Source organism: Glycine soja, chromosome 19, assembly GCF_004193775.1.
Source record: "Glycine soja cultivar W05 chromosome 19, ASM419377v2, whole genome shotgun sequence".
NCBI lineage: Eukaryota > Viridiplantae > Streptophyta > Magnoliopsida > Fabales > Fabaceae > Glycine > Glycine soja.
Genome location: NC_041020.1, coordinates 39,250,622 through 39,272,351, shown reverse-complemented (window position 1 = coordinate 39,272,351; position 21,730 = coordinate 39,250,622). Strand labels below are relative to the sequence as shown.

The window sequence follows — 21,730 nt, the reverse complement described above, 5'->3', positions numbered from 1 at the left end:
CATTATTATGATAAAATTACTTCCAAAATAATACAAATTCATAGACCAAATAAAATAACTTTTTCTCATGGAATAACTAAAATGAAAAATATTATCAATTTATCATATATATATATATATATATATATATATATATATATATATATATATATACTATTATTATATTATTTTTATAACTTGATATAAAAAATGATTTTTATTGATTCAACCATTAAATTATATCTACATATTACCAAAATCATATGTATCAAATTTTCTTAAAATTGAACAACAATAAGAAGGCAATCAAATTATTCATATTTTAATATATTTTGAAATGTTAATATTATATCGATTTTAATTTATATGAATGAGGTAACAAATAATTTTAAATTAATATGAAATTTTGTATATATGATCTATGTGAAAGAAAATTTTAATACAACAATAAGTTTTAATAAAATATTATCAAGTTAAAAGTTATAAAATGATATAATAGTTATCAAAGCTATGCTGGTGTAATTTGCTCTCTCTCTATATATATTGTATAAGAATTAAATGAAAAAAAAATTGGGGCAAATTTTTAATTCAACTTTTATTATAAAATTTGTCATATAAAACATTGTGGTGAAGGAAATATAACTTAGTTGGTTGAGAAAAATAAATGAGTTGATGTGTAAATTTCCTAACATTTTTTGCAATTCCCACATATAAAAAAAATAAAGCATTGTGGTATAAATAAACAATCACAGATTTTATCTTAATAGATTAGAAGATCTTACTATTTTATAAGGTTAAATCATGGCACAGATTAAGAAAATGAGATAATAGCTAAAAATTATATATCTACCATGATATAAGTCAAATTTAGAAAACTGAGAACTGAACTCTAAAATTATATGCCTTCTCTTTGTAATAAAAGGAAAGAGACAAATTAATAGCACTTTGCTAGGTTAGGCCGAGTGTAACATTCTTTAACTCCTAAAATCCATGCACCTTCCTCCCAGTTGCTTTTTTACCAAACCATATATATATATAGAATTCTATATAGATCTGCAGCATGTGATTATTCTATTATGATGATTTCGGAACTTGCCACTCATACAGGCCAAATATGTGCAGACTTTTTTGGTGTCAAATTTAACATCAGAGCACTTAAGATCGTTTGATCATCAAAATTAGAACCAAATTTAGTTTGATTAGAAAATCCTTTGCTTCTCATATATTGACAAAAGCTTCTCAGTTAGAATCTCGGACTCTAATCTATGAGCTTTTTCCACCTGCAGAAACCGCAGTACTACTTCATTAGTTCTTAAATTATAAAGTATAACATTAAATATTATATTTTCTTATAATTTTCTCATGCATTTTTATCATTAACCAATGCCATAGGACATCAATTAGAATTAGCATTGCCCTTTTGTTAAATGTTCTTTTTCTGGCTTATTACTTTAATTAGCATTTCATACACCATTATTTCTTGATAATTAAGAATAAAAGAAAGGATATGGTTAAAAACCTAATAACTAATATTATCTTAAGCTTTTAAAATAATATTTAAATTAAAATGAAAGTTTTTATTTTATAAGGATATATAAAAAGAAGATAGTAATTAAAAAACTGACAACAATAAACCAAAAAAAAGGAAAAAAGAAATATCATAAAACATACCTGGAAATGCAAGTTGTAGAAGAACCTTCCACCAAAGGTTTCAGAGGAAGAAGCATTTAGCAGAAGAAGGCCATTATTTTCTAAACAGTGCAAGATCTCGGATAGTGGAACCTTGTGAACCTCATAAAAAGAAATGTGAACAACAGCTTCACAATCGTTGAGCCTACTAGTAAAAAAAACTTTGTACCCCATTGTCCAGAGGCTCTTCGCTATGCGAAGGTATGGGGGAGGGATGTTGTACGCAGCCTTATCCTTGCATATGTAAAGAGGCTGTTTCCGGATTCGAACCCATGACCAACAAGTCACCAAGGCATAACTTTACCGCTGCACCAGGACTCGCCCTCTCTTGGATGTTGAGCCTACTAGTCGAAACAACAAAATCAGAATTGTGGTGGGCAATTCTCCTTTGAGATTCTTTGTTCACTGAATCTCCTTTGAGATTTTTTGAAATTCTGCACAGAAGCTCCTCTTTTTTCTTATTTAGTGCTTGCACTTGGTGTTGCAACTCAGGTATGTATTTTAAGACTCGCGAAACTGTCGCCGGAATACTCATTTTTTTCTGCAACAACGTTAACATGCACTGAGATCTCTATTGATGATAATTTAGCTAAAGTTTCATTCACTTTTTGATATAATTTTGTGGTTATTATGTGTAAATTTGTTTATAATAATGAATGGCCTAGGGTTCTCTATTTTCAAGTTTTTGTTTTTTAATTAAATATTGTGAAGAAAACGGTGATTGTTTTTGTTTTACAATTTCTTTTGTTAATATTCTTAAAAACATAAAATATACTGCTTTTAACATCTTTATAGAAATTGGCCTCTTGCCAGTTTTTGTGGGATAAATTAGTTCGATTTTTATTTTGTCAGCAAAATAGTATGCATATTGATTTCTATAAACAGCGGCATGTTTGTACTACAAAATTATGAGACGCTAAAAAGCTTATATATATGGTTTAGATTTATCTTGTAATTAGTATTTTTCTAACTTATGTAGTATATTTTAAGAATAAATAAACATCCCAGTGGTCACGTGGAAGCTATGAGTACCCAGTGATCTTAATTTCTTGAAATTGGTTCCTACAAAATATTATGGCTACCAATTTAAAGAAAGGACTAATTGAGAGAGAGAAGGGACTTAAAGTACCGTTTGATCTTCCACTGGAAGAAGTAAACGAAGTGAAGAAACCAGATTATTGACCTTCTTGCGGCGATCACGTTCACTATCGTTGTGGCTAAGCTTCTTGACCATGGCAGGGTCATCAGGGGATGGTGCAGTTGACCTTTCTATTTCAACCTCAATCTGTGTCTGTAGTGAATAAAATTGATAGGGAAATGAGTTCTTTGAGGACACATCATAGCTTAATGGCTCCTCCTCTAAGAGCCATCCCTTGGTTGAGAACACAGTAGGAGTAAACAAAGCAACCATGATGATGAAGATTTGTTAGGACTTGGAGCAGTAAACAAATTACTTAGATAATGCAATGATGATCTCGACTTGTGAATATATACACGCTAATACTCATATTATCCTTTTACGTAATCATCATGTTTATATATTTGAACAAATAGTAAGTGGCTGCAAAAAAATGAATAAAATCTCCTCCTCAGTTGGAATATTTAAATATAAATTCATCTTTTAAGTAAGAGTTTAGGTATTAAAATAATTGAACGAATTACACTTGGATCACTATCCATCATCATAAAATAATTTTCGGTCTAGAGAACTATATAGGTGCACATGCAAATGCGTGTCTTAAATGTGTTTGTCTATGCAACAGAGAGGGTGAGAAGGTGGGAGAGCGTGTGGATGAAAACCAAAACACGTTAACGTTACACTTATTTTAGTTCCTTATTTGTCTATGTGGCATCCATGTATTTCCTCCTTGTTTTTCTTCATGAATGTGTGGAGTATGGTATATTCTCTGTGATGTTGCCAACATAAGTGTTACAAAATGAAGTTTATTGCTAAAAGTATTAACAATATTTTTAACAAATGTAGAGGATTAAATGGTGCCAATTAAATTACTTGATTATGAATGAAATGCCATGAACTCGTTTCGGTAAAAAAAAATGGTGCCAATAACCTTATTTATGTAGTAGTGAGAAAAGACATATAAGGTATCGTCTGAATAGACTCCATGGTTGGTTATTAGATTCTTATTGCAGAGAAGCCACAAAAGTACATTTACCGGCTCGCCCTTGCAAACAAAGAACGCTTAATTGATAGAAGAAAAAGACACAGATTATATAGCCTTTAATTAGTATTTCAAGTCATCCACCCCAATATTATTCTAACCTTTCAGAAGCATTTTCCAAATTATTTGAGATGTAGATTATATCGCTGATTACATAGCATGTGTTTTGGTTGCGACTCTTAATTTTCTTCCTTTCCACATGTTGTATCTCTTATGAAAACCGATCTGATTCTGTTTACAAATATAGCTAGTGAACAGGAAGATCTTCTTATAATTCGGTTCTGCTAGCTGGCTATACGTATTTCAAGTGAAAAGTTAGTCAACGATGCAAATGATTGAGCTAGGATTTTAAGAAAAAAGGGACGGTATTGGTATATATAAAAGCTGAAAGAAACAACAATTTTTATTTGAAACTAGTAACAACTTACATTTATGCTCTGTTTGATGGTAGCATTCAAATGAGAAAGAAATGCGAAGAAGACATGTAAGTACGTACATATTTTTCTATGAAATATCCATATTCTTTTTATAATAATAACGTGTTGCGATTTAAAATCATGCTATACATAAAAGTTTATAGGACAAAAATGCATTTACCTAAATGACAAACATTTTGGCCACACCAAGTAACTATATGAATATGTCAACGCAGATTGTCATAAGGAGGCGCTTGTAACAAACCTAATTGTTTTCTTTGAATTGCACGTGCCGATGCATGGTATACACAAGCCTTTGGCTTCCTTGCCTATGGTTTGCGCGGGTTTATTATTTAAGGCTGGGTATTTTAAAATTTAGCGTACACATAGAAAAATATGATGATACAAGACCCAATAGAGTTGTATTATATCTGTCAGTTATATTAGGTACACGATAATAAATAAAAATAGTACTAACTTTCTAGATAAAGAACTTTTTAAGTCGGTAACAATATACGTCGTTTAACCAAGATGACTGCATGTATTAAATACAGGCTATTCCCACGTCGGTATGTTCATGTCTTTGTCGTCTCTCTTATTTTTATATTGATTTTGATTTTTTTATTGATAAATATTAATTATTCATTATTAATTTTGATATTATTGAGGATGACTAATGAAATTTTGGTGTGTTTTTTTATATATTTGAGAAAATGTTACTCTTTTTTCTCTTAATTTAATCTCTGTACATGACACATATTTTCATTTTAGTTTCTGAGAAGAAAAACTTTTTAAATTAGTTAATATACACACTAAAACATGATGAGGGAAAAAACAATCTAGTCAATGTGGGATAATACAAGTGATCAAGCATTCAAAATTAATTTTTTTCCTCATGGATGCAAGTTTGATTCTCTTTAATATTACTAAAATGTCTTTGGTGGACAAGCCTCGATCTGCAGGAAGATTCTCTTTTGTCCGATGTCTAATTGAGTAGCTATGATTGAATAAAATTGCTTACAATTTAGCCTTGTGTAGTAATCTTCTTAATGAGCTTCTATTTGCATTACCAATATGTCATTGACACCCTGCTGGATAATACTGGAGATATCTCTATGTTTTATCCTTTGCATATTAAAAAATAAACAATCTAAAATGACAATTGTACATTAAAATTCTAAGCAAATTTGGTTATGTTTCGACCTGCAAAATATAGGAATAAAACTAAAAATAAGGTTCTAGTCTCCTAAAAAATAATGGCTTTGACACCAAAAAGGCAATAAACACCTTTTACCCAAGTCTTAAATCTATTCATAATAATTGCCATATTCACTTCAAGCTACAATAACCTTGTCCAGTGTCAGTAAGTCGCTTTTTGTAGCCTATTATGAATCAACATATCAAGTAAAACTATCTTGGACTTAAGAGATAAGTGTGATGCAAACTGCCGGTCAATTAGACTCGTGGGTCTCTAGCTAACACCTTGAGTTAGTCACTAGCAGGATTAGACCCTCCAGGGTAAATGGTATTGCGAAATGGTGGAGACATTTACCAACAAGGTAATGGGCTCATTTGTATTGTAGTTAAAGGGTTTGCTATTCTATCGCCCTTATTTGCTAAGTTCAACCCTATCTTTTAATTAAAAATTTGACCTAAATACAACTTTGATCTCTCCTATTTTGTCCCTTTATTTTAAAATAAAAATATTTGATTTCTCTTCTTTTTTATCAGCCAAAAAAAGTATGTATTAATATGAACGACATAAAGGATGCCCAATCCCAAACATTTGATTCCTCAATTTTACAATATTTTTAATTTTATCTACATTTATTTATTTTTATTTATTACATTTAATTTAATTAAATTATTAATTAATGGTATCTTAGATGAATATGTTGGGTCTAAATTTTTTTTTAAGATTAGCTTGTATACTCAGTCACATAAGGAATCCCAACCAGGTTGACACCACTATCTGGGACTAAGAAGAAATATAAGCCAAAGAAATATCATTAATAAAAAAAAGGAAGGATGAGATGTACGAAAAAGTCATGGGGGAACAACAACTAAAACCTGTGAAAGCTCAACCTAACTATATATCAAGAGAATCTATAGTTAAGGAGACCTATCATATTTTTGTTGTATTTTACTGCCACAAAAGAGAGAGTGCAATCCTACCACCAGCAGAAAGAAATATATGCAGTTGCGTGAGAGACAAGAGAATCTACAAAAGTATTATCTTCTTTCTAAATGTGACCTACTTGAAAGTGCATACTCTTAGTAATATGAATGTAGTTAGTTCAAGGACTTCTCGGCTTTCAAGAAACCAGAGAGGTCTAAATTCAATTGAACTAATAAATAAATAAAATTTAGGCAAATCTAAGATTCAAAGTTATAGATTTCTATCAGAGATTAAATATTTTTATTTTAAAATAAAATGATAAAAATTATAAATTAAGCAAACTAGAAAAGATTGAAATTATATTTAAGCTTAAAATTTATAAAATTTCTTTAACTACCGGCTCTAATCCTTTCCCCTCACCCACACCCCTCACGGATCTCTCTCCCACCCATTCTCACACTCCTCTTCTAACCCTTTTCCCTCTCCTTGCATTGCATTCACCCTTCTTCCTTGAAACCCTGAAGATGCCACCGCCAAACTCTGCCACCAGTTGCCACCATCTCTGGAAACCAAGTGAGTTCATTTTTTTGTTTAGATGCAATGGAAAAATGTTTTTGTTGTATGTGTATTTTATTACACACAATTACATTAAAAAAATAGCCTAACTTCATATTGTTGAACTTTCATGTACAAAATGACTTCACGTGTATGATAATTGGTGGTCGTAATAGTGAAAGAAGAGCTCACATGAAAGAGCGATTGATGTCACTGATGTCCCTTGTGCATATAGGCATGGGTGAGCACAACCACTGCCTTTGCTTACAGAGCATGGCAAAGAGCAGAGAGGTTGTCGCAGTGCTTGCTGATGCACCAAAGGAGCCAGTTGTCTATGTTCCTCAAGTTGTTGCCGAGAATGATGTTGATACACTTATCTAGTAATATTATTGGTGTCTTTTGTCACGAGTATCACATGAGTCGTGAAGAAATTTAAGTTTATACAGCATTCTTTCTTTAACTCCTAAAATCCATGCACACCTTCCTACTCAGTTGCTTTTTTTTACCAAACTATATATATAGAGGCAGGCGGCATGTGATTACTCCATTCTGATTTCTGATGAACTTGCCATTCATACAGACCAAATATGTGCAGACTTTTTTTGGTGTCAAATTTAATATCAGAGAGCACTTATCATACTTAGAGAGCCAACTTTAGATTGATTATAAAATCCTTTGGTTCTGATATATTGACAAAAGGTTCTCAGTTAGAATCCCGGACTCTAATCTCTGAGTTTTTTCCACCTGCAGAAACAGCAGTACTACTTCATTAGTTCTCAAATTTAAATATTATATGTTCTTATAATTTTTTCATGCATTTTTAATCATTAACCAATGCCATAGGACATTAATTAGCATTAGCATTGTCCTTTTCTACTTAAATGTCCCTTTTCTGTCTTATTACTTTAACACTTCAGACACCACCATTTCTTTTTTATTTTTTTCTTTATAAAAATAAAAGTAAGGATATAATGAAAAACTTAATGATTAATGTTACCTTAAAATTTTAAAATAGTAATAGATAAATTGTAATGGATTTTTTTTCTTTTAAAAGTTGTATAAGAATAAAATGAAAAACTGGAGACAACAATAAACCCAAAAAAATACAAGGAAAGAAGAAATATAATAAAGGTTTAATTGTATTTTTTACTTTTACTTTTTTAATTTTTAGCGAATTTTACTTCCAATAAATTAATTTGATGTTTTTTATCTTTAATTTTTAAAAAATTGAAGTAAATTTTACCAATTAAGCTTATAATTAAACATACCTGAAAATGCAAGTTGTGGAAAGCCCTTCCTCCAAAGGTTTCAGAGGAAGAACCATTTAGCAAATAAAGACCATTATTTTCTAAACAGTGCAAGATCTCGGATAGTGGAGCCTTTTGAGCCTCATAAGAAATGTGAACAACAACTTCACAGTCGTTGAGCCTACTTGTTGAAACAACAAATTCAGAGTTGTGTTGGGAAATTTTCCTTTGAGATTCTTTGTTCACTGCATCTCCTTGCAATTGCCGAGAGATTCTCCAAAGAAGCACCTCTTTTTTCTTAGTCAGTGATTGCACTTGCTGTTGTAACTCAGGTATGTATTTTATGACTCGCGAAACTGTAGCCGGAATGCTCATTTTTTTCTGCAACGACATTAATTAACATGGAATGAGATAACTATTGATGTAAATTTAATAGGTGAAGTATCATTTGCTTTTCTTATTATTTTGTGTCTTACTATTGAGATTTAATATGATGTAAATGCGCATAGGAAATAGAAACAGATATAGTACATATTTTGTATATAAAATTATGTGAAGCTACGAAACATGGTTTATATTTGTTTTGTAGTTTGTAGTTTTCTAACTATATACTCCCTTCCTAGAGCAAAAAAAAATTATACACTCCCTCCATCTCAAACTGACTAATGCTTTTTTTATTGAATAAAAAAATAATATCAATTAATGTTCTTAGTTATCAATGATATTAAAACATTTATTTTTATTTTACTCTCTAATAAATATTATTGACTTAAAAAATTTAATAATACATTTACTAAAATTAAGAAAGAAAATAAAGATATATTTATAAAATTTTCTCTTAATGAATATTATTGTTGTGAAATACTTATTTTTCTTAATTTGTGTAAAATAAAACTTAAAACACCAGTCATTTTGAATTGAATGGGATATTTTTTTATGAATTAAATAAAAGTTATATATTATAGAAATCATCGATCATAGAAGCTATGGAAATCCATTAATCTTAATTTCTTGAAATTGGTTCTTACAAAAGATTGTGGCTACCAATTTAAAGAAGAGTAGGGACATAAAGTACCGTTTGATCAGCCACCGGAAGAAGTGAACGAAGTGAAGAAACCAAGTTATTGATCTTCTTGCGGCGATCACGTTCACTAGCGTTGTGGCTAAGCTTCTTGACCATGGCAGGGTCATCAGGGGATGGTGCAGTTGAGCTTTCTATTTCAACCTCAATCTGTGTCTGTGGTGAATAAAATTGATAGGGAAATGAGTACTCCGAAGACACATCATAGCTTAATGGCTCCTCTTCTAAAAGCCATCCCTTGGTTGAGAACACTGGAGGAGAAAACAAAGCAACCATGATGATGATGATTCGTTAGGAGCAGTTAACAAATTACTTAGATAATGCAATGATGATCTCGACTTGTGAATATTTATGCACAAGTCATTATGCTTTACGTAATCATACATGTTTATATATTTGAATAAATAATAAGTGACTGCTAAAAAATGAATAAAAGATTCTTTTTTCTTCTCGTCAGTTGGAATATTTAAATTTAAATTTATCTTTCAAGTATGAGTTAAAGTATTAAATAATTGCAGGATCACTACGCATCATCATAAAATAATTTTCTCACAAAATAATTTATAGGTGCATATGCAAACGCGTGCCTGAAATGTGGCATCTATGTGTTTGTCTATGCAGAAGAGAGGGTGAGAAGGTGGAAGAGCGTGGATGAAAACCGAAACAAGTTAATTACACTTAATTCAGTTCCTTATTTGTCTATGCTGCATCCCATGTATTTCCTCCTTTTTTTTTTCTTTCGGTCATGAATGTGGTATATTCTCCGTGATTCTGTCAACATAAGTGTTGCAAAATGAATTTATTACAATAAATGCTGATTAACCATATTTTAAAGGGTTTAACTGAATGTACCAATAAAAAAAAGGTTTAATTAACTGGTTGAATGGTGCTAATGATTTACCTTACATAAGTAGTGAGAAAAGATATGGTTTTTCCTTTATAGACTTCATGAGAAAACCTTTCCCGTTTTTTATGGTACGTAACTGGATCTGATTGTGTTTAGAAATATAGTGAACATGTTTGAAAATTACCAAACACGCACACGAAGATTTCCTTATTCTCTGCTGTGTATTTTAAGTGAATATATAGTTGCCCAACGATGCAGATGATGGAGCTAGGGTTTTAAGAAAATAGGGGTGGTAGATAAAGGAAACTACAATTTTGAAACTGCTCACAACTTACATTTAGTTAACTATATTAAGACTTCACCATGATTTTAGATGCAAATGTTATAGTTTGACAAGTGTGGTTAGTGACACACACGCTTAATTATTGATTGAATTTTATCAAGAAACTATACAAGTCACATTCCTTCTTAAAATAATAAAGACTAAAGAGTAATGCTATTTTTTTAATTTCTTGGGGAAGTAATGTTATTTATTAAAAAAATTGCTAAATAGTAGTACTAAGAAACTCTTTTGTATAAAAAAGCACGATAAGATGTGAAACTGTTTTATTGAATAATTAATTTGAAGTTAAAAATATAAAATTAATTTGGCATTTGATAAAAATCATGATGGATGTATGGTTGATACAAAGATTGGTCAAATTTCTTTCGTAATATTTAAAACCCCTCTTACGAAAAATGAAGTTACCACGAAATCAAGAATAAAATAGGGTACTTTCTTTTTATTATTTAAAAATAAAACTAGAAAGAGTTATTTAACAGAAATCATGCATTATGCGTAACTAATTATTTACCTTTTCGTGCTTTTTGTGCAAAACCCTTTTTCACTTCTAAGTAATTTCTTTCAATAAATTTCAGAAACGATATCTAATATTTTATCAATAATAAAGAAAATCTATTAGTTAGAGAATGGTGGTAACATTCGTCTTAAAATTTTGACGAACTGCAATCCAATTACAGTTGCATTAGTTATATTTTCTATTAAATATCCAAATTATTTTTGTAATGATAAATAACGTGTTGCGATTTAAAATCATGTTAGATATAAATGTTTATAGGATAAAAATGCATTAACCTAAGTGACAAACATTTTGGCCACACCGAGTAATTATATAAATATATCAACGCAGATTATCATACGCAGGCACTTGTTACAAACCTAATTGTTTTCTTTGAATAATTGAATTGCACGTGCCGATGCTTGGTATACGCAAGCCTTTGGCATCCTTGCCTATGGTATGCACGCGGTTATTAATTTAAGGCTGGGAATTTCATAATTTAGCAAACTATGATGATGCAAGACCCAGTAGAGTTGTATTATATCCGTTAGTTATATTAGGTAGCACACGATAATAGATAATATATTAGTACAATTTTCTAGATAAAGCAGTTTAGGAATCAGTAAAATTATATGTCGTTTAACCAAGATAACTGTATTAAATACAGGTTATTCCATGTCTTTGGCGTCTCTCTTCTTTCTGTATGGGTCGGTTAAGTTTAAATACCTTTTAGTATCTTAAAATAACGATATATACTGCGATGTTTTCTTATTTGATACTGTAATGAAAAATGTAAATGATCCCTTAACTAAAAAGGGTTTTGGTAATGGTTCCTTTTGTTATGCCATGTTAAAACTGTGAGAGCAAAGTTCCATACGCGTACGGCTAATGAAATTTTGATGTGGCTTTTAATATTTGAGAAAACGTTACTCTTTTTTCCAAAAATAATTAATCTAATACAAATACATTTTTTCATTTTATTCCTTAACCGACACCTACATTCATGGGTGTTTAAATTCAAATGAATCCAAAATAAAAACAAAATATGTTAAAAAATCAAAAATCTCGAACCAAATACTTATATTAATATTTATATTACTTTAGTATTATACATTCTTATATATATATCACTTGAGTTTGATAATATTTTGTAGTATTATGTATATGAAACTTATACAATATATAAGATTTTCTTTTTTAGGCATGTTTTTAAAATATGTTTAGTTTAAAATTGATGAAAATTTACAAATTTTTATTATAGAAAGTTTAACATATTAATAAGTTTCATAAATTGTTATTAGCAACTTTTTAAAGTAATTTAATTTAAACAATGAAAAGAAATATAAAAAATTTAATGAAATAATATTTTAATAAAATCTGCAAAAATCAAACCGAATCAAACTACAAAATATTAGTTTAATTTGATTTGAATTTTATTTTAAATGAAAATCAAACCACATATATTTTATAAATTTGGTTCGAGTGATTTTTTTATGAATAATCAAACCAATCTCAACCGATCAATCTGAACCGTAAACACCTCTATCTATATTAATAACAATCCTTATGTTGTTTCTTCGTATTTGTGATCATCATCATTCACTCTTGACCTTCTGTTGCAACCGAGGTCGCAGCAAGACAACAAAAACTCAAAATGACAATGTTTTGGATTGTTAAGGAGTCTCTACCGATATTCTACGGGAAAAAGCATTGACAAATTTTTGTATACAAAAAATAGTCTTCAAAAACCAAATTTGGATTCGAAAGTTCATTACGTCCAAAGAAAGGGTTAGCACCCTACGACATCCATTTTAAGAAAAATGATTACCTTTAATTGATTAAACATATAACTTTTAAAACATTTATTTCACCTTAAATACAACCGGGAATTAATTATAAGGGCTATGAATTTCTTCATCCAATTATTTTTATTTTTATTTTATTTTGAATTTTGATAAATTATGTTTTATTCATATGGCAAGGGTAATTCCCTAGTCCTACCTACCTATCTCCAAGTATAATGGAGAATGAGAGTTTAAGTAGTTCTTGAGTTGTCTTTATATGTGATTTAATTATTTTTATTATTTTAGAATTTTTATTTTATGTTCCTTCCTTCCCTTACTCTATTATTTTTTTGTTTTTGGTTGTGAGTGATATGTGTATTTAGTAAGTCAAATTTATTACAATTGATTTGCATATAGACTCTGTTATTTCTCTCTTTTCTTAATTTTTGCTTGAGGTAACATTGCATGTGGATTTAAGATTACGTATTGAGTAAATGTTGACGATCCTATACACTAATGTGGAAGACAATTCATTCCCCATGGTGTTTGTACAAATGGTGCATACAACATGATTATACGACAAGAAATAATCATAAATGCAACATATTATTGTTGAGTCTTCGCCAAGCTTGAGAAGCATGGAGAAGAGGGGATTTGAAAAAAAAAATTATTTGTTTGTTATTATTCACAATTTCAGTACTACTATTTCATGTATAGTTTGTAACTGGTACTTGAACTTATCGAATGAAAATGATACAATTAAATTTAGATGGTGCTAGAAAGGCTTACCATCATTAACATATATACCTGCAAAAATATTAATGAGATAGTTCAATTGATTTTTCACTAATTGACTTTCAAAGAGAAATGAATAGAGAAAGTAATCCGAATATAAAACATGCTCATTTTTTGACAAATGGAATAAAAAAATTAGATTTGAAATTTGAATAGGATTGATTCGGCAAAATAGATAACTTTAATTAATCAATATTTTTAGCGGCCAAATAAAAAAAATAACAGACTAGACAGCACAAGATATGCCTCAGTCATCTAAAAAAATGTTGAGTGCAATACAATTTGCATGTTTCAGGGCATGCAATCTTGCAACAACCAAATGCTCAACTACACATAACATTACAAATTTTGATCATGCAAGATAAAAGATAAAAAAAATGGTTAGATATAAAGCAAATTGAAGGAAGGATGAATAAAATAGCAAAAGAAAACATAATGAAAATATAAAACATGAGTAATATCACTTTAATTAAAAAGAAGTAAGGATAGATAAAATTGGGTGTTGACATCTTCATTATTCTTTTAGGATTTCTTTTGTTCAATTGAGGTCAAAGTTGTATGGGATTATTGGAGGAAAATGTGATGATGTTACCATGATAGTTACTATTACAAAAAAAAAAACTCTGAGAATCACAAGAATGCAACCAAAGATAATGACGAGCAAAGGGTTAACAACAAATCTTAATATTTCATGCATTTGCATTTGTATACCTTTGAGGTAGAGAGATCATCCATTAAGAGAGATAAAAGTCTGTTTCAACGGTGGTTTCTTGTGCTCACTATGGTTTGTTTGTATTTAGTTATTTGTACAGTCAATTTTAGATATCTGGTTGAAGTCTTAGATGGCATAAGTTGTGAAACACATCCATGGCCCATGTGTGTATCCAAAGCCATAACTTATTTTATTATTGGACTTATGATGTATGGGATGTTGCTAGTGTCATGTGTGTGGAATAAAATATGGATGAATGAATAGGTATTTTATTTCCCCAATTCAAATTGATTTCACCATTCATTTATCTAAATTTCATTCAAATTTTCATTTTTTTCTGATATTTCTAGACCTTTTTTTCAGGTATAAAGTGCTCAAATTGCAAACTTAAATTTCTAGAGTTTGTAGTGTTTATGTGACATTCTGTACAAGAAGACTCTTTAGGTAACTTATACCTAGATTTCCTATGCTCACAACAAAAAGGTACAAACACCATGTTTATTGTATCTAATGACAATAATATTTTGTAAAAAAAAAAATTATTGCAATAGAGTTTAAAATACAAATATAGACAGACTATAAGGTGGTCTAAGTATCACATGTCTATCTTATTCCTGTCTTATTGACAAATTTGCAAGAATTTTTTTCTCTCAACAAACCATACAATTAAATTTTTGTGTAAGATGACAAGGAAGTTCAAATTTACCTGAGCCAATTACTAATCAAAAAATAATATTGATGTATGCATTATGATTTTTGAATTCCTCCAAAAAAAAATTATTCAATTAAAATAGATTTTATCTCTACTCATAATCCCAACAAATACATTTTTTATGAGTTGACAATGTTACATTGGTTATATTTCAAAAAGTAACAGAACATCTTCAATCCAACATCCTAAATCTGAAAAGTGGAGTCCCATTTCTTTTCTCTATTCTCCCGGGTTGCAAATTTTGAAGATTCAGCCCAGGTCTGAGAAGCGAACAACTATCCTAAATGTAGACCCTTGATGACTTCCAAAGTCTCAGGGATCAATGATTAATTGCAATTGATTGTTTGAGTTATTTTAACGTTCAAATTGGGGATATTGGATTAAAAAAGAAAAGATCAATATTACAAGTGGCTAAAGAAGTCACTCGAGTGATTGGTGGGTGAATGACTTGAGTTACTATTGGACCATTTCCTCTGGATGCACATGTTTGTTAGTTTATTTTGAATAAGGTTTGCTACAAAATATTTTATGATTGAAAATAATTAGCAATATTTGTTTAATTTCAGTAAAAGATGGCTGAAATGATTCACTCTCCTTTTTGTATGGTGGGGTCAATGTCCTATGTTTTGTAGAGCATGTAAACAAGTCATAGACCTTCAAAGAACTCTGTTTGGATTGAGTTTACCTTCAGGGTAACATTGAAGACTATGTGATTGTTGGGAGATTGACATACAGCCATTTGTATTCCACGGATTATTATTATCACTGTTTTATTATTCAATCTTGGATTAAAATTGATTAGGTTAATACCCTTAAGAATAAAGTAGAAAGTTAGGGTTAGGGATGATGTCATAAATTTCATTCCTAAAATTTCCAGCCTACGCTTACTTCTGTTTTATTAATTTCTTTTTTTTTTTCATTTGTTTTATTTATAATTTTAAAATAAACTTCGTAGAAAACACGGATCAATGGAAAAACAAAAGCTCCTACCTACACCTATTAATGGTTTTTATAGGTTCACATCTTTTTCATACATATATACATACATTGTAAAAGGGAGCAGAACATGTACAGCCTTACAGCTAAAGCCTAAAGGACTCTATACATAACATCAAACTTATTGTAAAGAGATCATCTTTCAGACCTGAACCCCAATCCTCTGTGCTACCTGCATCAGTAAAATGTCATTTCATGCATGAATAGAGAGACCTCATTAAGATGGCATAAACAAGATAGGAGATTTTAAAAACAAAATGAACTGGTTAATAGGTTATAATACTTCTGGTAAAAAGTTTTTTTTTTAAAAAAAAGAAGATATACTCATACAAGGTTATCCTGTTCGGATCACGCTAATTACATTAAGTTACAAAAAACTCCCACAATGTTGACTATTTCCTTTTATATTTCTTATTTGATGTTAAATTTAGAAGAGTATCAATAAGGCATGGCATAACAGGTAATAGGGAAAACAGAATTTATAGTGTTTGGTTTGGTGATAGAAAATCATGGTGAGTTCACCACAAAGGCAACTATTTGTTGCTTCTAAATATCATAATAAGGTCAACTCACCACCAATTCAAACACACGCTAACATGAAGATATAGTGTCACTTTTTCCCTAGATGTTTTTGGGTAAGTAGGAGGATCTCCGTTGGGAATTTAAGATCTAGGGTAAGGACCAATCTGCGAGTAGGGGATCAAACCCCCGTTGATAAATATTAAATATGAGTTGTCTTTGATAATGAAAATAGAGTTAAAATATCTTTAAAAATAATTATTTAACAGTTATCCAGACTTAATCGGTAGGAATTGATATTTTTCTATTTAGAGCTTGCAGATCTAAAAATTGGAGGGATTAAAAGCAAAAAGATGCAGAAAATAGGAAAAAAGATGAAGGTTTGAGCATCAGGCCCAACCCAAGACGCGCTTAGCGCACAGTGCGCGCTAAGCGCGAAAACTGGTACCAGTACTAAGTGAGCAGAGTGGGCTAAGCGCGAAAACAGACACCTGCGCTGAGCGAGCAGAGTGCCGAGTCTAAGAGCATTATCATACACACCCAAAGCTTGAGAACTCTTCCTTAGGGAATCCTCTCTTCTCTCTCATCATTTTCTTTATTCTCTTCTTCCATTCCTTCTAATCCACCAATTCTTATATCCACAGTTCAATGTAAGGTCCTCATGACTATGAGAGGCTAAAACTCTTAGTTAGGGCCTGACAGGCCTAAAAAGCCAAAGATATGTATGATGTACTCCATATTTATCAACTCAACTGGTGTTTTCTATCCTATTGTCTTTTTCTATTTATATTTCATGCATTACTCATCTTTACATTATGTTAGGGGTTAGATGCAGGTGTTTTCTATCCTACTGTCTTTTTTCTAAAAGAACTAAAAGAAAAAGACATCATAATGAAATCATTGCTAGACATAGGATGATAATATTATGCCCATGCATTAAAGCACACATCTAAAATCAAGACTTCGCATTTTATTTATTGAATATTTGCAAAGGCATTTGGGAGATAGGTAGATAAAATAGGCTTGTCATCGTGAGACATCAAGGACAAGTAATTGAATAGATATGGGTATGATAAATTCACCTAATTGATAAAGAAAAATCCAAAAATCATATATCCTAAGCAAACGAGGCATGCTAGGTCCTAACATTTGCATTCTATCGAATTCTCTAATTAATTATTTTGCTTTTTAGTATTTTCTTTTTCTATAATTAGTTGTTATTATTCACTGTTCTTTTCGTTTGTCTCTATCTCTTTCTATTTCTTCTCTTACAAAACAAAATTTCTGTGAAAATCAACACCTGGACTTTCGAGTTTTTACTATTTGGGCATTTGGTGTACTTGTCAAACCGTTAACACCCACCTAAAAACAAGCTCCTGAATCCTAATTTTTTAAATACCAAAGGAGATACCTTGTTTGGGATGATATTTTATTCTCCCCTAGTTATAATCACCTTATATTCTCTCCAATATAATTTCTGTATAGTATTAAAAAGAGATGAAGATTTTAGATACCTCCTTAAAGGAGTGAACATCGCTTCCCCAAAGCCAAGCATCACAGCCAGCATCCCTGGCACCCCATATATCATTTCTGCGGTCATCCCCAACATGAACAGCATCCTCGGGTTTTACATCCAATAATTCACATGCTTTGAGAAATATAGTTGGATTTGGTTTCTCTGCTGCAACCTAATAGAAAAAGGCATAGCCAACCATCCACACACACATTTTACAGGAGAGAAGTTTACAAATCAATTATGGTAAGAAAAGGAAAATCATGTAAGTACGAAACTTTAGATTGATGCATGGCAAACTTAACCCCTATGCCAATTCATGGCCCAAATGTATTTTAGATACAAGAACTTGACCATCTAAAGAATTGTCAACACTCAAGGATCAAAGAGGATAATTGCTAATTCTTGAAAATTGATATAGGCAACAACAATACATGCCACAAAAAATATGGTTTGTGCTAAAGCATTTTTTTTTACCAGTAAATTTCAGCCATCAAATTTCCATTTGATTTTTCACCAAATTTACTTAACTTTGACACATTACTTGATATTATCTCTTGTGTAAGTTTGTTGTTTCAAATGTAAGCATGCTTGGTCCAATGGTGAAAAAATCTCTGTAACATGATTCTCAAGCCCAGAATCATGATGAGTTGCTTCCTCCTCCAATGCAATTGGAGAAGCTTACTTCTAGAATTGACATGCTACAATATTAGCTTGACAATGGACATATTTTTACTTCTGCTAGAATGATAAATTTTAGTAATGACATATAAATAAAGATTTCTTCACTTTCAATATCATTGATTTGTTTTCTTTATCATAACATGTTCCTGCATGTTGTGACTCAATGAGATAATGAATGATTCAGGTTTATTTTCACTATTTCCCTTCTAAAGATTTCTCACATTGCATGCGAATGACATCAATACAATTGTATGCATCAAAGAGGAAGGAGGAGAGCATAACCAGTAATAAGACAAATTGATCAAACAAAAAGCTAAGAAAGAAAAGAACAATTAGCTTACCTCAGCTGACACTGCTACTGCATCAAACCAATTGTCACAATTTAATGCCCGCAAGAGAGGTCTTAATCTAGTGTCAAAGTTTGACACAACAGCTAATTTCACACCTGATTCTCTAAGAGCTCTGAATACTTCTTCTGCACCAGTATCATTGAGGTGCCATGCCTATATGGGGATTATAGACGGCCAAAAATATCAAACACTACGAAATTATAAAAAATATAAAAAAAAAGAGTATGCTATATTCTAGAAAATGGCAATTATAATAAGTGTTCTTACCTTGTCCGTTGTATAATAGTTATAAAGTTCTTCAAAATATTGAGGATCTGAACAGCCAGTGGAATAACTAACTATGTATTGCCAAAAAGGCCTACCATCATTAACATATCTGCAATATAAAAGAAAAACAAAGAATCTTAATTACACTAAATAATAAAAGCAGTGAAGTACCTCTACAGCTATTCGTAAGAGATTACTTTTTTTTATTTAGTCGCAATCAATATGAAAGCCAACGTAAAACTCGTCAATATACCAAAAATAGAAAAGGCTTTTGTTGTTTAATAGAAAGGCACACAACATTTCATTCAAAATTTTATTTACACAAAACAGTGTCTTGGCCTAGAGGCTGGCAGCATACTATTCACGTATTCTCAAGAGACAAATAACAAGGAATGTATATATGGAAACAGTAACTTCAAAGTTGAAAGTTACATAAGCATAAATATTTAAAGCTGCATGCAAACTGCATCATGCTTGTTGTGTTGCTCAACCAAATCATAACTCTGCTCCCAGAACATTGGAGTTTGATAATATGGGTCATATGAATTGTGCTAAAAATTTGCTCACTAATTAAAATGCTTACTCCATAGTTCTTTAGCGAAGCAGGTAACTGAGAAAGATCATTCACTAAAAGCTATACATATTTACTATCACGAACACAAAAGCTTTAAGAAAATATTTCTTGTCATTTCACTCAAAAAACAATATAAAATCCCTTGCCAACATTTATATGTGAATCACCAATTCTTGTCTCCAAGACTTTCTAACTAATTAGACATGAGCAACTCTTGCATATTACAAGTCCAACCATTTTAAAAACTCAAGATACATAAAAATATCAATATAAAAAGATAACAAAGTCCTAGCTGAAGTTATTTTAATGTAATGCTGTCTTTAGTTTTTACTATTAGCGTCTGCAATAGTACAATTACTCATTAGACATATCACGGAGTAGTCAGGGATGGTTTGAAGAAATGAGCCACTTATTCACACAACGGACCCCATAAAGAAAATCTAGTTCACTAGGCAAAATCAGCTGATACGAAATCTCTAACCACTCTTCTTTTTCTTTTTCATTTTTTAAGATAGACATACAAAAAGATCCAAACTAGGAAATTTTCAATCCCATTAAAGCCATTCATGATAATTAATAAACACCTACTGACAAAAGCAACATCCATTAAATAAAAAAAACCAAGAAACTCATAATCATACATAAAAATTCAAATTTAAAATAGATTTAACTACTCATTTAGTCATCTCTATAGTTAATAAGTAAATTTTTTAGTCCCTGAAATTTACATTTTAATTTCCAAAAAATCATTCCGTTAAAAAATTTTAACTCGATTAGTTAAAGAATTTTAACAAGAGAATCCTTTTGAGAATTAAAGTGAAATAAAAAATCCATTTATTGACTAAAAAAGATAAATTTAAAAATTATAAAAATTAAATGAATAATTAAACATTTAAAATAATAATGAAAGCACAACGGCGAGTCTGCAACTAATATTTAAAACCTTGATTTACTCACTAAATTTTTTAATCATGTTGAAATATTTATGATTTCATTAATAACTAATTTTCACAATCTAATCTAATTAACCATCTTTAATAAGGTTTTTTTTTTTACCCATATTTTTTATCCATACGCTCGAATTAGAGATCTTATTTAAAATATTTGAGTATAATTTCACTCAAATAATATGAATAGTTCTAAAAATAATAATAATTATTAAGAAGAAATTAACATATATGGTTATAATTGAGCAAAAGCAGAAACAAACCTGAGACGAGATTTTCCCCAAGGCTGACCATACGCTCTTCTGTATCTGAACAGTATCTCATCCTCCGAATACTCCACTCCATACTTCTCCCCAATCTTTCTATATATCTACCAAAAAAAAATTGCGAAAAACAAAAAACGTAAACGACACCGTTATATAATAGAATCAGTTTCACGTCCGTTAAAATAACAGAATTAGTTTCAGTCTCAGTTTCACGTAGCGCGCACCTGAGCCATGGGCTGCGAAGGGAGGACGAGCGTGCCAACGGCGTCGACGAGGAGCGCCTTGTGCGTGATCTGTCCGTACAGGGAGCGCCGGTAATCGGCGTAGTCCTTCACCTCCGTGGTCTCCGGCTCCGCCACCGCCGCGGAGGCGGAGGAGTACGCCGGCCACTGCCAGCGGTGGAGCGCGACCGCGGGCCTCGAATTGGAACCGAGAATCCTGGCAGCGATTAGAGCCATGTTCGCTCTCTTCACATTGGAAACCGAGAGGCTCCTTTGTTTGTTGTGTTGTGATGTTCTCTCAGCGGTGAATGGTGATGCAGAAGAGAATAGAGAAAGGGTCCTGAGTGTGTGGTAAATGAGAAAATACAAAACAGGGAAGTAGGAACCAAAGGAAAATGTGATTTTGACTTTGTAGCCGAAAATGCCCCCGGAACTTGG

The 21,730-nt window shown here is 31.0% G+C and overlaps 3 protein-coding genes across 4 annotated transcripts; all 3 read right to left on the bottom strand.

Annotated features, from left to right (window-relative positions):
- Nucleotides 1-790: 790 nt before the first annotated feature.
- Nucleotides 791-3,163, bottom strand: LOC114398055 (transcription factor ORG2-like). Its single transcript, XM_028360176.1, has 4 exons — nt 2,798-3,163; nt 2,010-2,209; nt 1,651-1,813; nt 791-1,259 (listed from the first exon to the last, which is right to left on the bottom strand). The coding sequence occupies exons 1-4, from the start codon at nt 3,077-3,079 to the stop codon at nt 1,179-1,181; spliced, it is 726 nt and encodes a 241-aa protein (XP_028215977.1). The 5' UTR covers nt 3,080-3,163; the 3' UTR covers nt 791-1,178.
- Nucleotides 3,164-6,734: 3,571 nt separating this feature from the next.
- LOC114399740 (transcription factor ORG3-like) lies at nt 6,735-9,584 on the bottom strand. Of its 2 annotated transcripts, XR_003663810.1 has the most exons (4): nt 9,261-9,584; nt 8,207-8,566; nt 7,131-7,682; nt 6,735-6,945 (listed from the first exon to the last, which is right to left on the bottom strand). XR_003663810.1 is itself a non-coding variant. In XM_028361957.1 (3 exons), the coding sequence occupies exons 1-3, from the start codon at nt 9,540-9,542 to the stop codon at nt 7,602-7,604; spliced, it is 723 nt and encodes a 240-aa protein (XP_028217758.1). In that variant the 5' UTR covers nt 9,543-9,584; the 3' UTR covers nt 6,735-7,601. The 2 variants fall into 2 exon arrangements, 1 of the variants encoding a protein (XP_028217758.1); XM_028361957.1 differs by having other exon boundaries at nt 6,735-7,682.
- Nucleotides 9,585-15,920: 6,336 nt separating this feature from the next.
- On the bottom strand, nt 15,921-21,730 carry LOC114397961 (haloacid dehalogenase-like hydrolase domain-containing protein 3). Its single transcript, XM_028360050.1, has 6 exons — nt 21,296-21,730; nt 21,069-21,175; nt 19,285-19,393; nt 19,009-19,170; nt 17,985-18,158; nt 15,921-16,123 (listed from the first exon to the last, which is right to left on the bottom strand). Exons 1-6 carry the CDS (start codon nt 21,527-21,529, stop codon nt 16,094-16,096), a joined length of 816 nt encoding a protein of 271 aa, XP_028215851.1. The 5' UTR covers nt 21,530-21,730; the 3' UTR covers nt 15,921-16,093.

What these genes read in the sequence shown, in the direction of transcription:
- LOC114398055 (XM_028360176.1), bottom strand. Translation starts at nt 3,079, where the DNA reads ATGGTTGCTTTGTTTACTCCTACTGTGTTCTCAACCAAGGGATGGCTC. An exon ending in TTCCAGTGGAAGATCAAACG is followed by an intron (nt 2,210 to 2,797) that starts GTACTTTAAGTC and finishes ACGTTGTTGCAG; the next exon opens with AAAAAAATGAGTATTCCGGC. An exon ending in TTTGTTGTTTCGACTAGTAG is followed by an intron (nt 1,814 to 2,009) that starts GCTCAACATCCA and finishes TTTTACTAGTAG; the next exon opens with GCTCAACGATTGTGAAGCTG.
- LOC114399740 (XM_028361957.1), bottom strand. Translation starts at nt 9,542, where the DNA reads ATGGTTGCTTTGTTTTCTCCTCCAGTGTTCTCAACCAAGGGATGGCTT. An exon ending in TTCCGGTGGCTGATCAAACG is followed by an intron (nt 8,567 to 9,260) that starts GTACTTTATGTC and finishes ATGTCGTTGCAG; the next exon opens with AAAAAAATGAGCATTCCGGC. An exon ending in TCCACAACTTGCATTTTCAG is followed by an intron (nt 7,683 to 8,206) that starts GTATGTTTAATT and finishes CTGTTTCTGCAG; the next exon opens with GTGGAAAAAACTCAGAGATT.
- LOC114397961 (XM_028360050.1), bottom strand. Translation starts at nt 21,529, where the DNA reads ATGGCTCTAATCGCTGCCAGGATTCTCGGTTCCAATTCGAGGCCCGCG. An exon ending in ACTATTATACAACGGACAAG is followed by an intron (nt 19,171 to 19,284) that starts GTAAGAACACTT and finishes ATCCCCATATAG; the next exon opens with GCATGGCACCTCAATGATAC. An exon ending in ATGTTCACTCCTTTAAGGAG is followed by an intron (nt 16,124 to 17,984) that starts GTATCTAAAATC and finishes TTACTGATGCAG; the next exon opens with GTAGCACAGAGGATTGGGGT.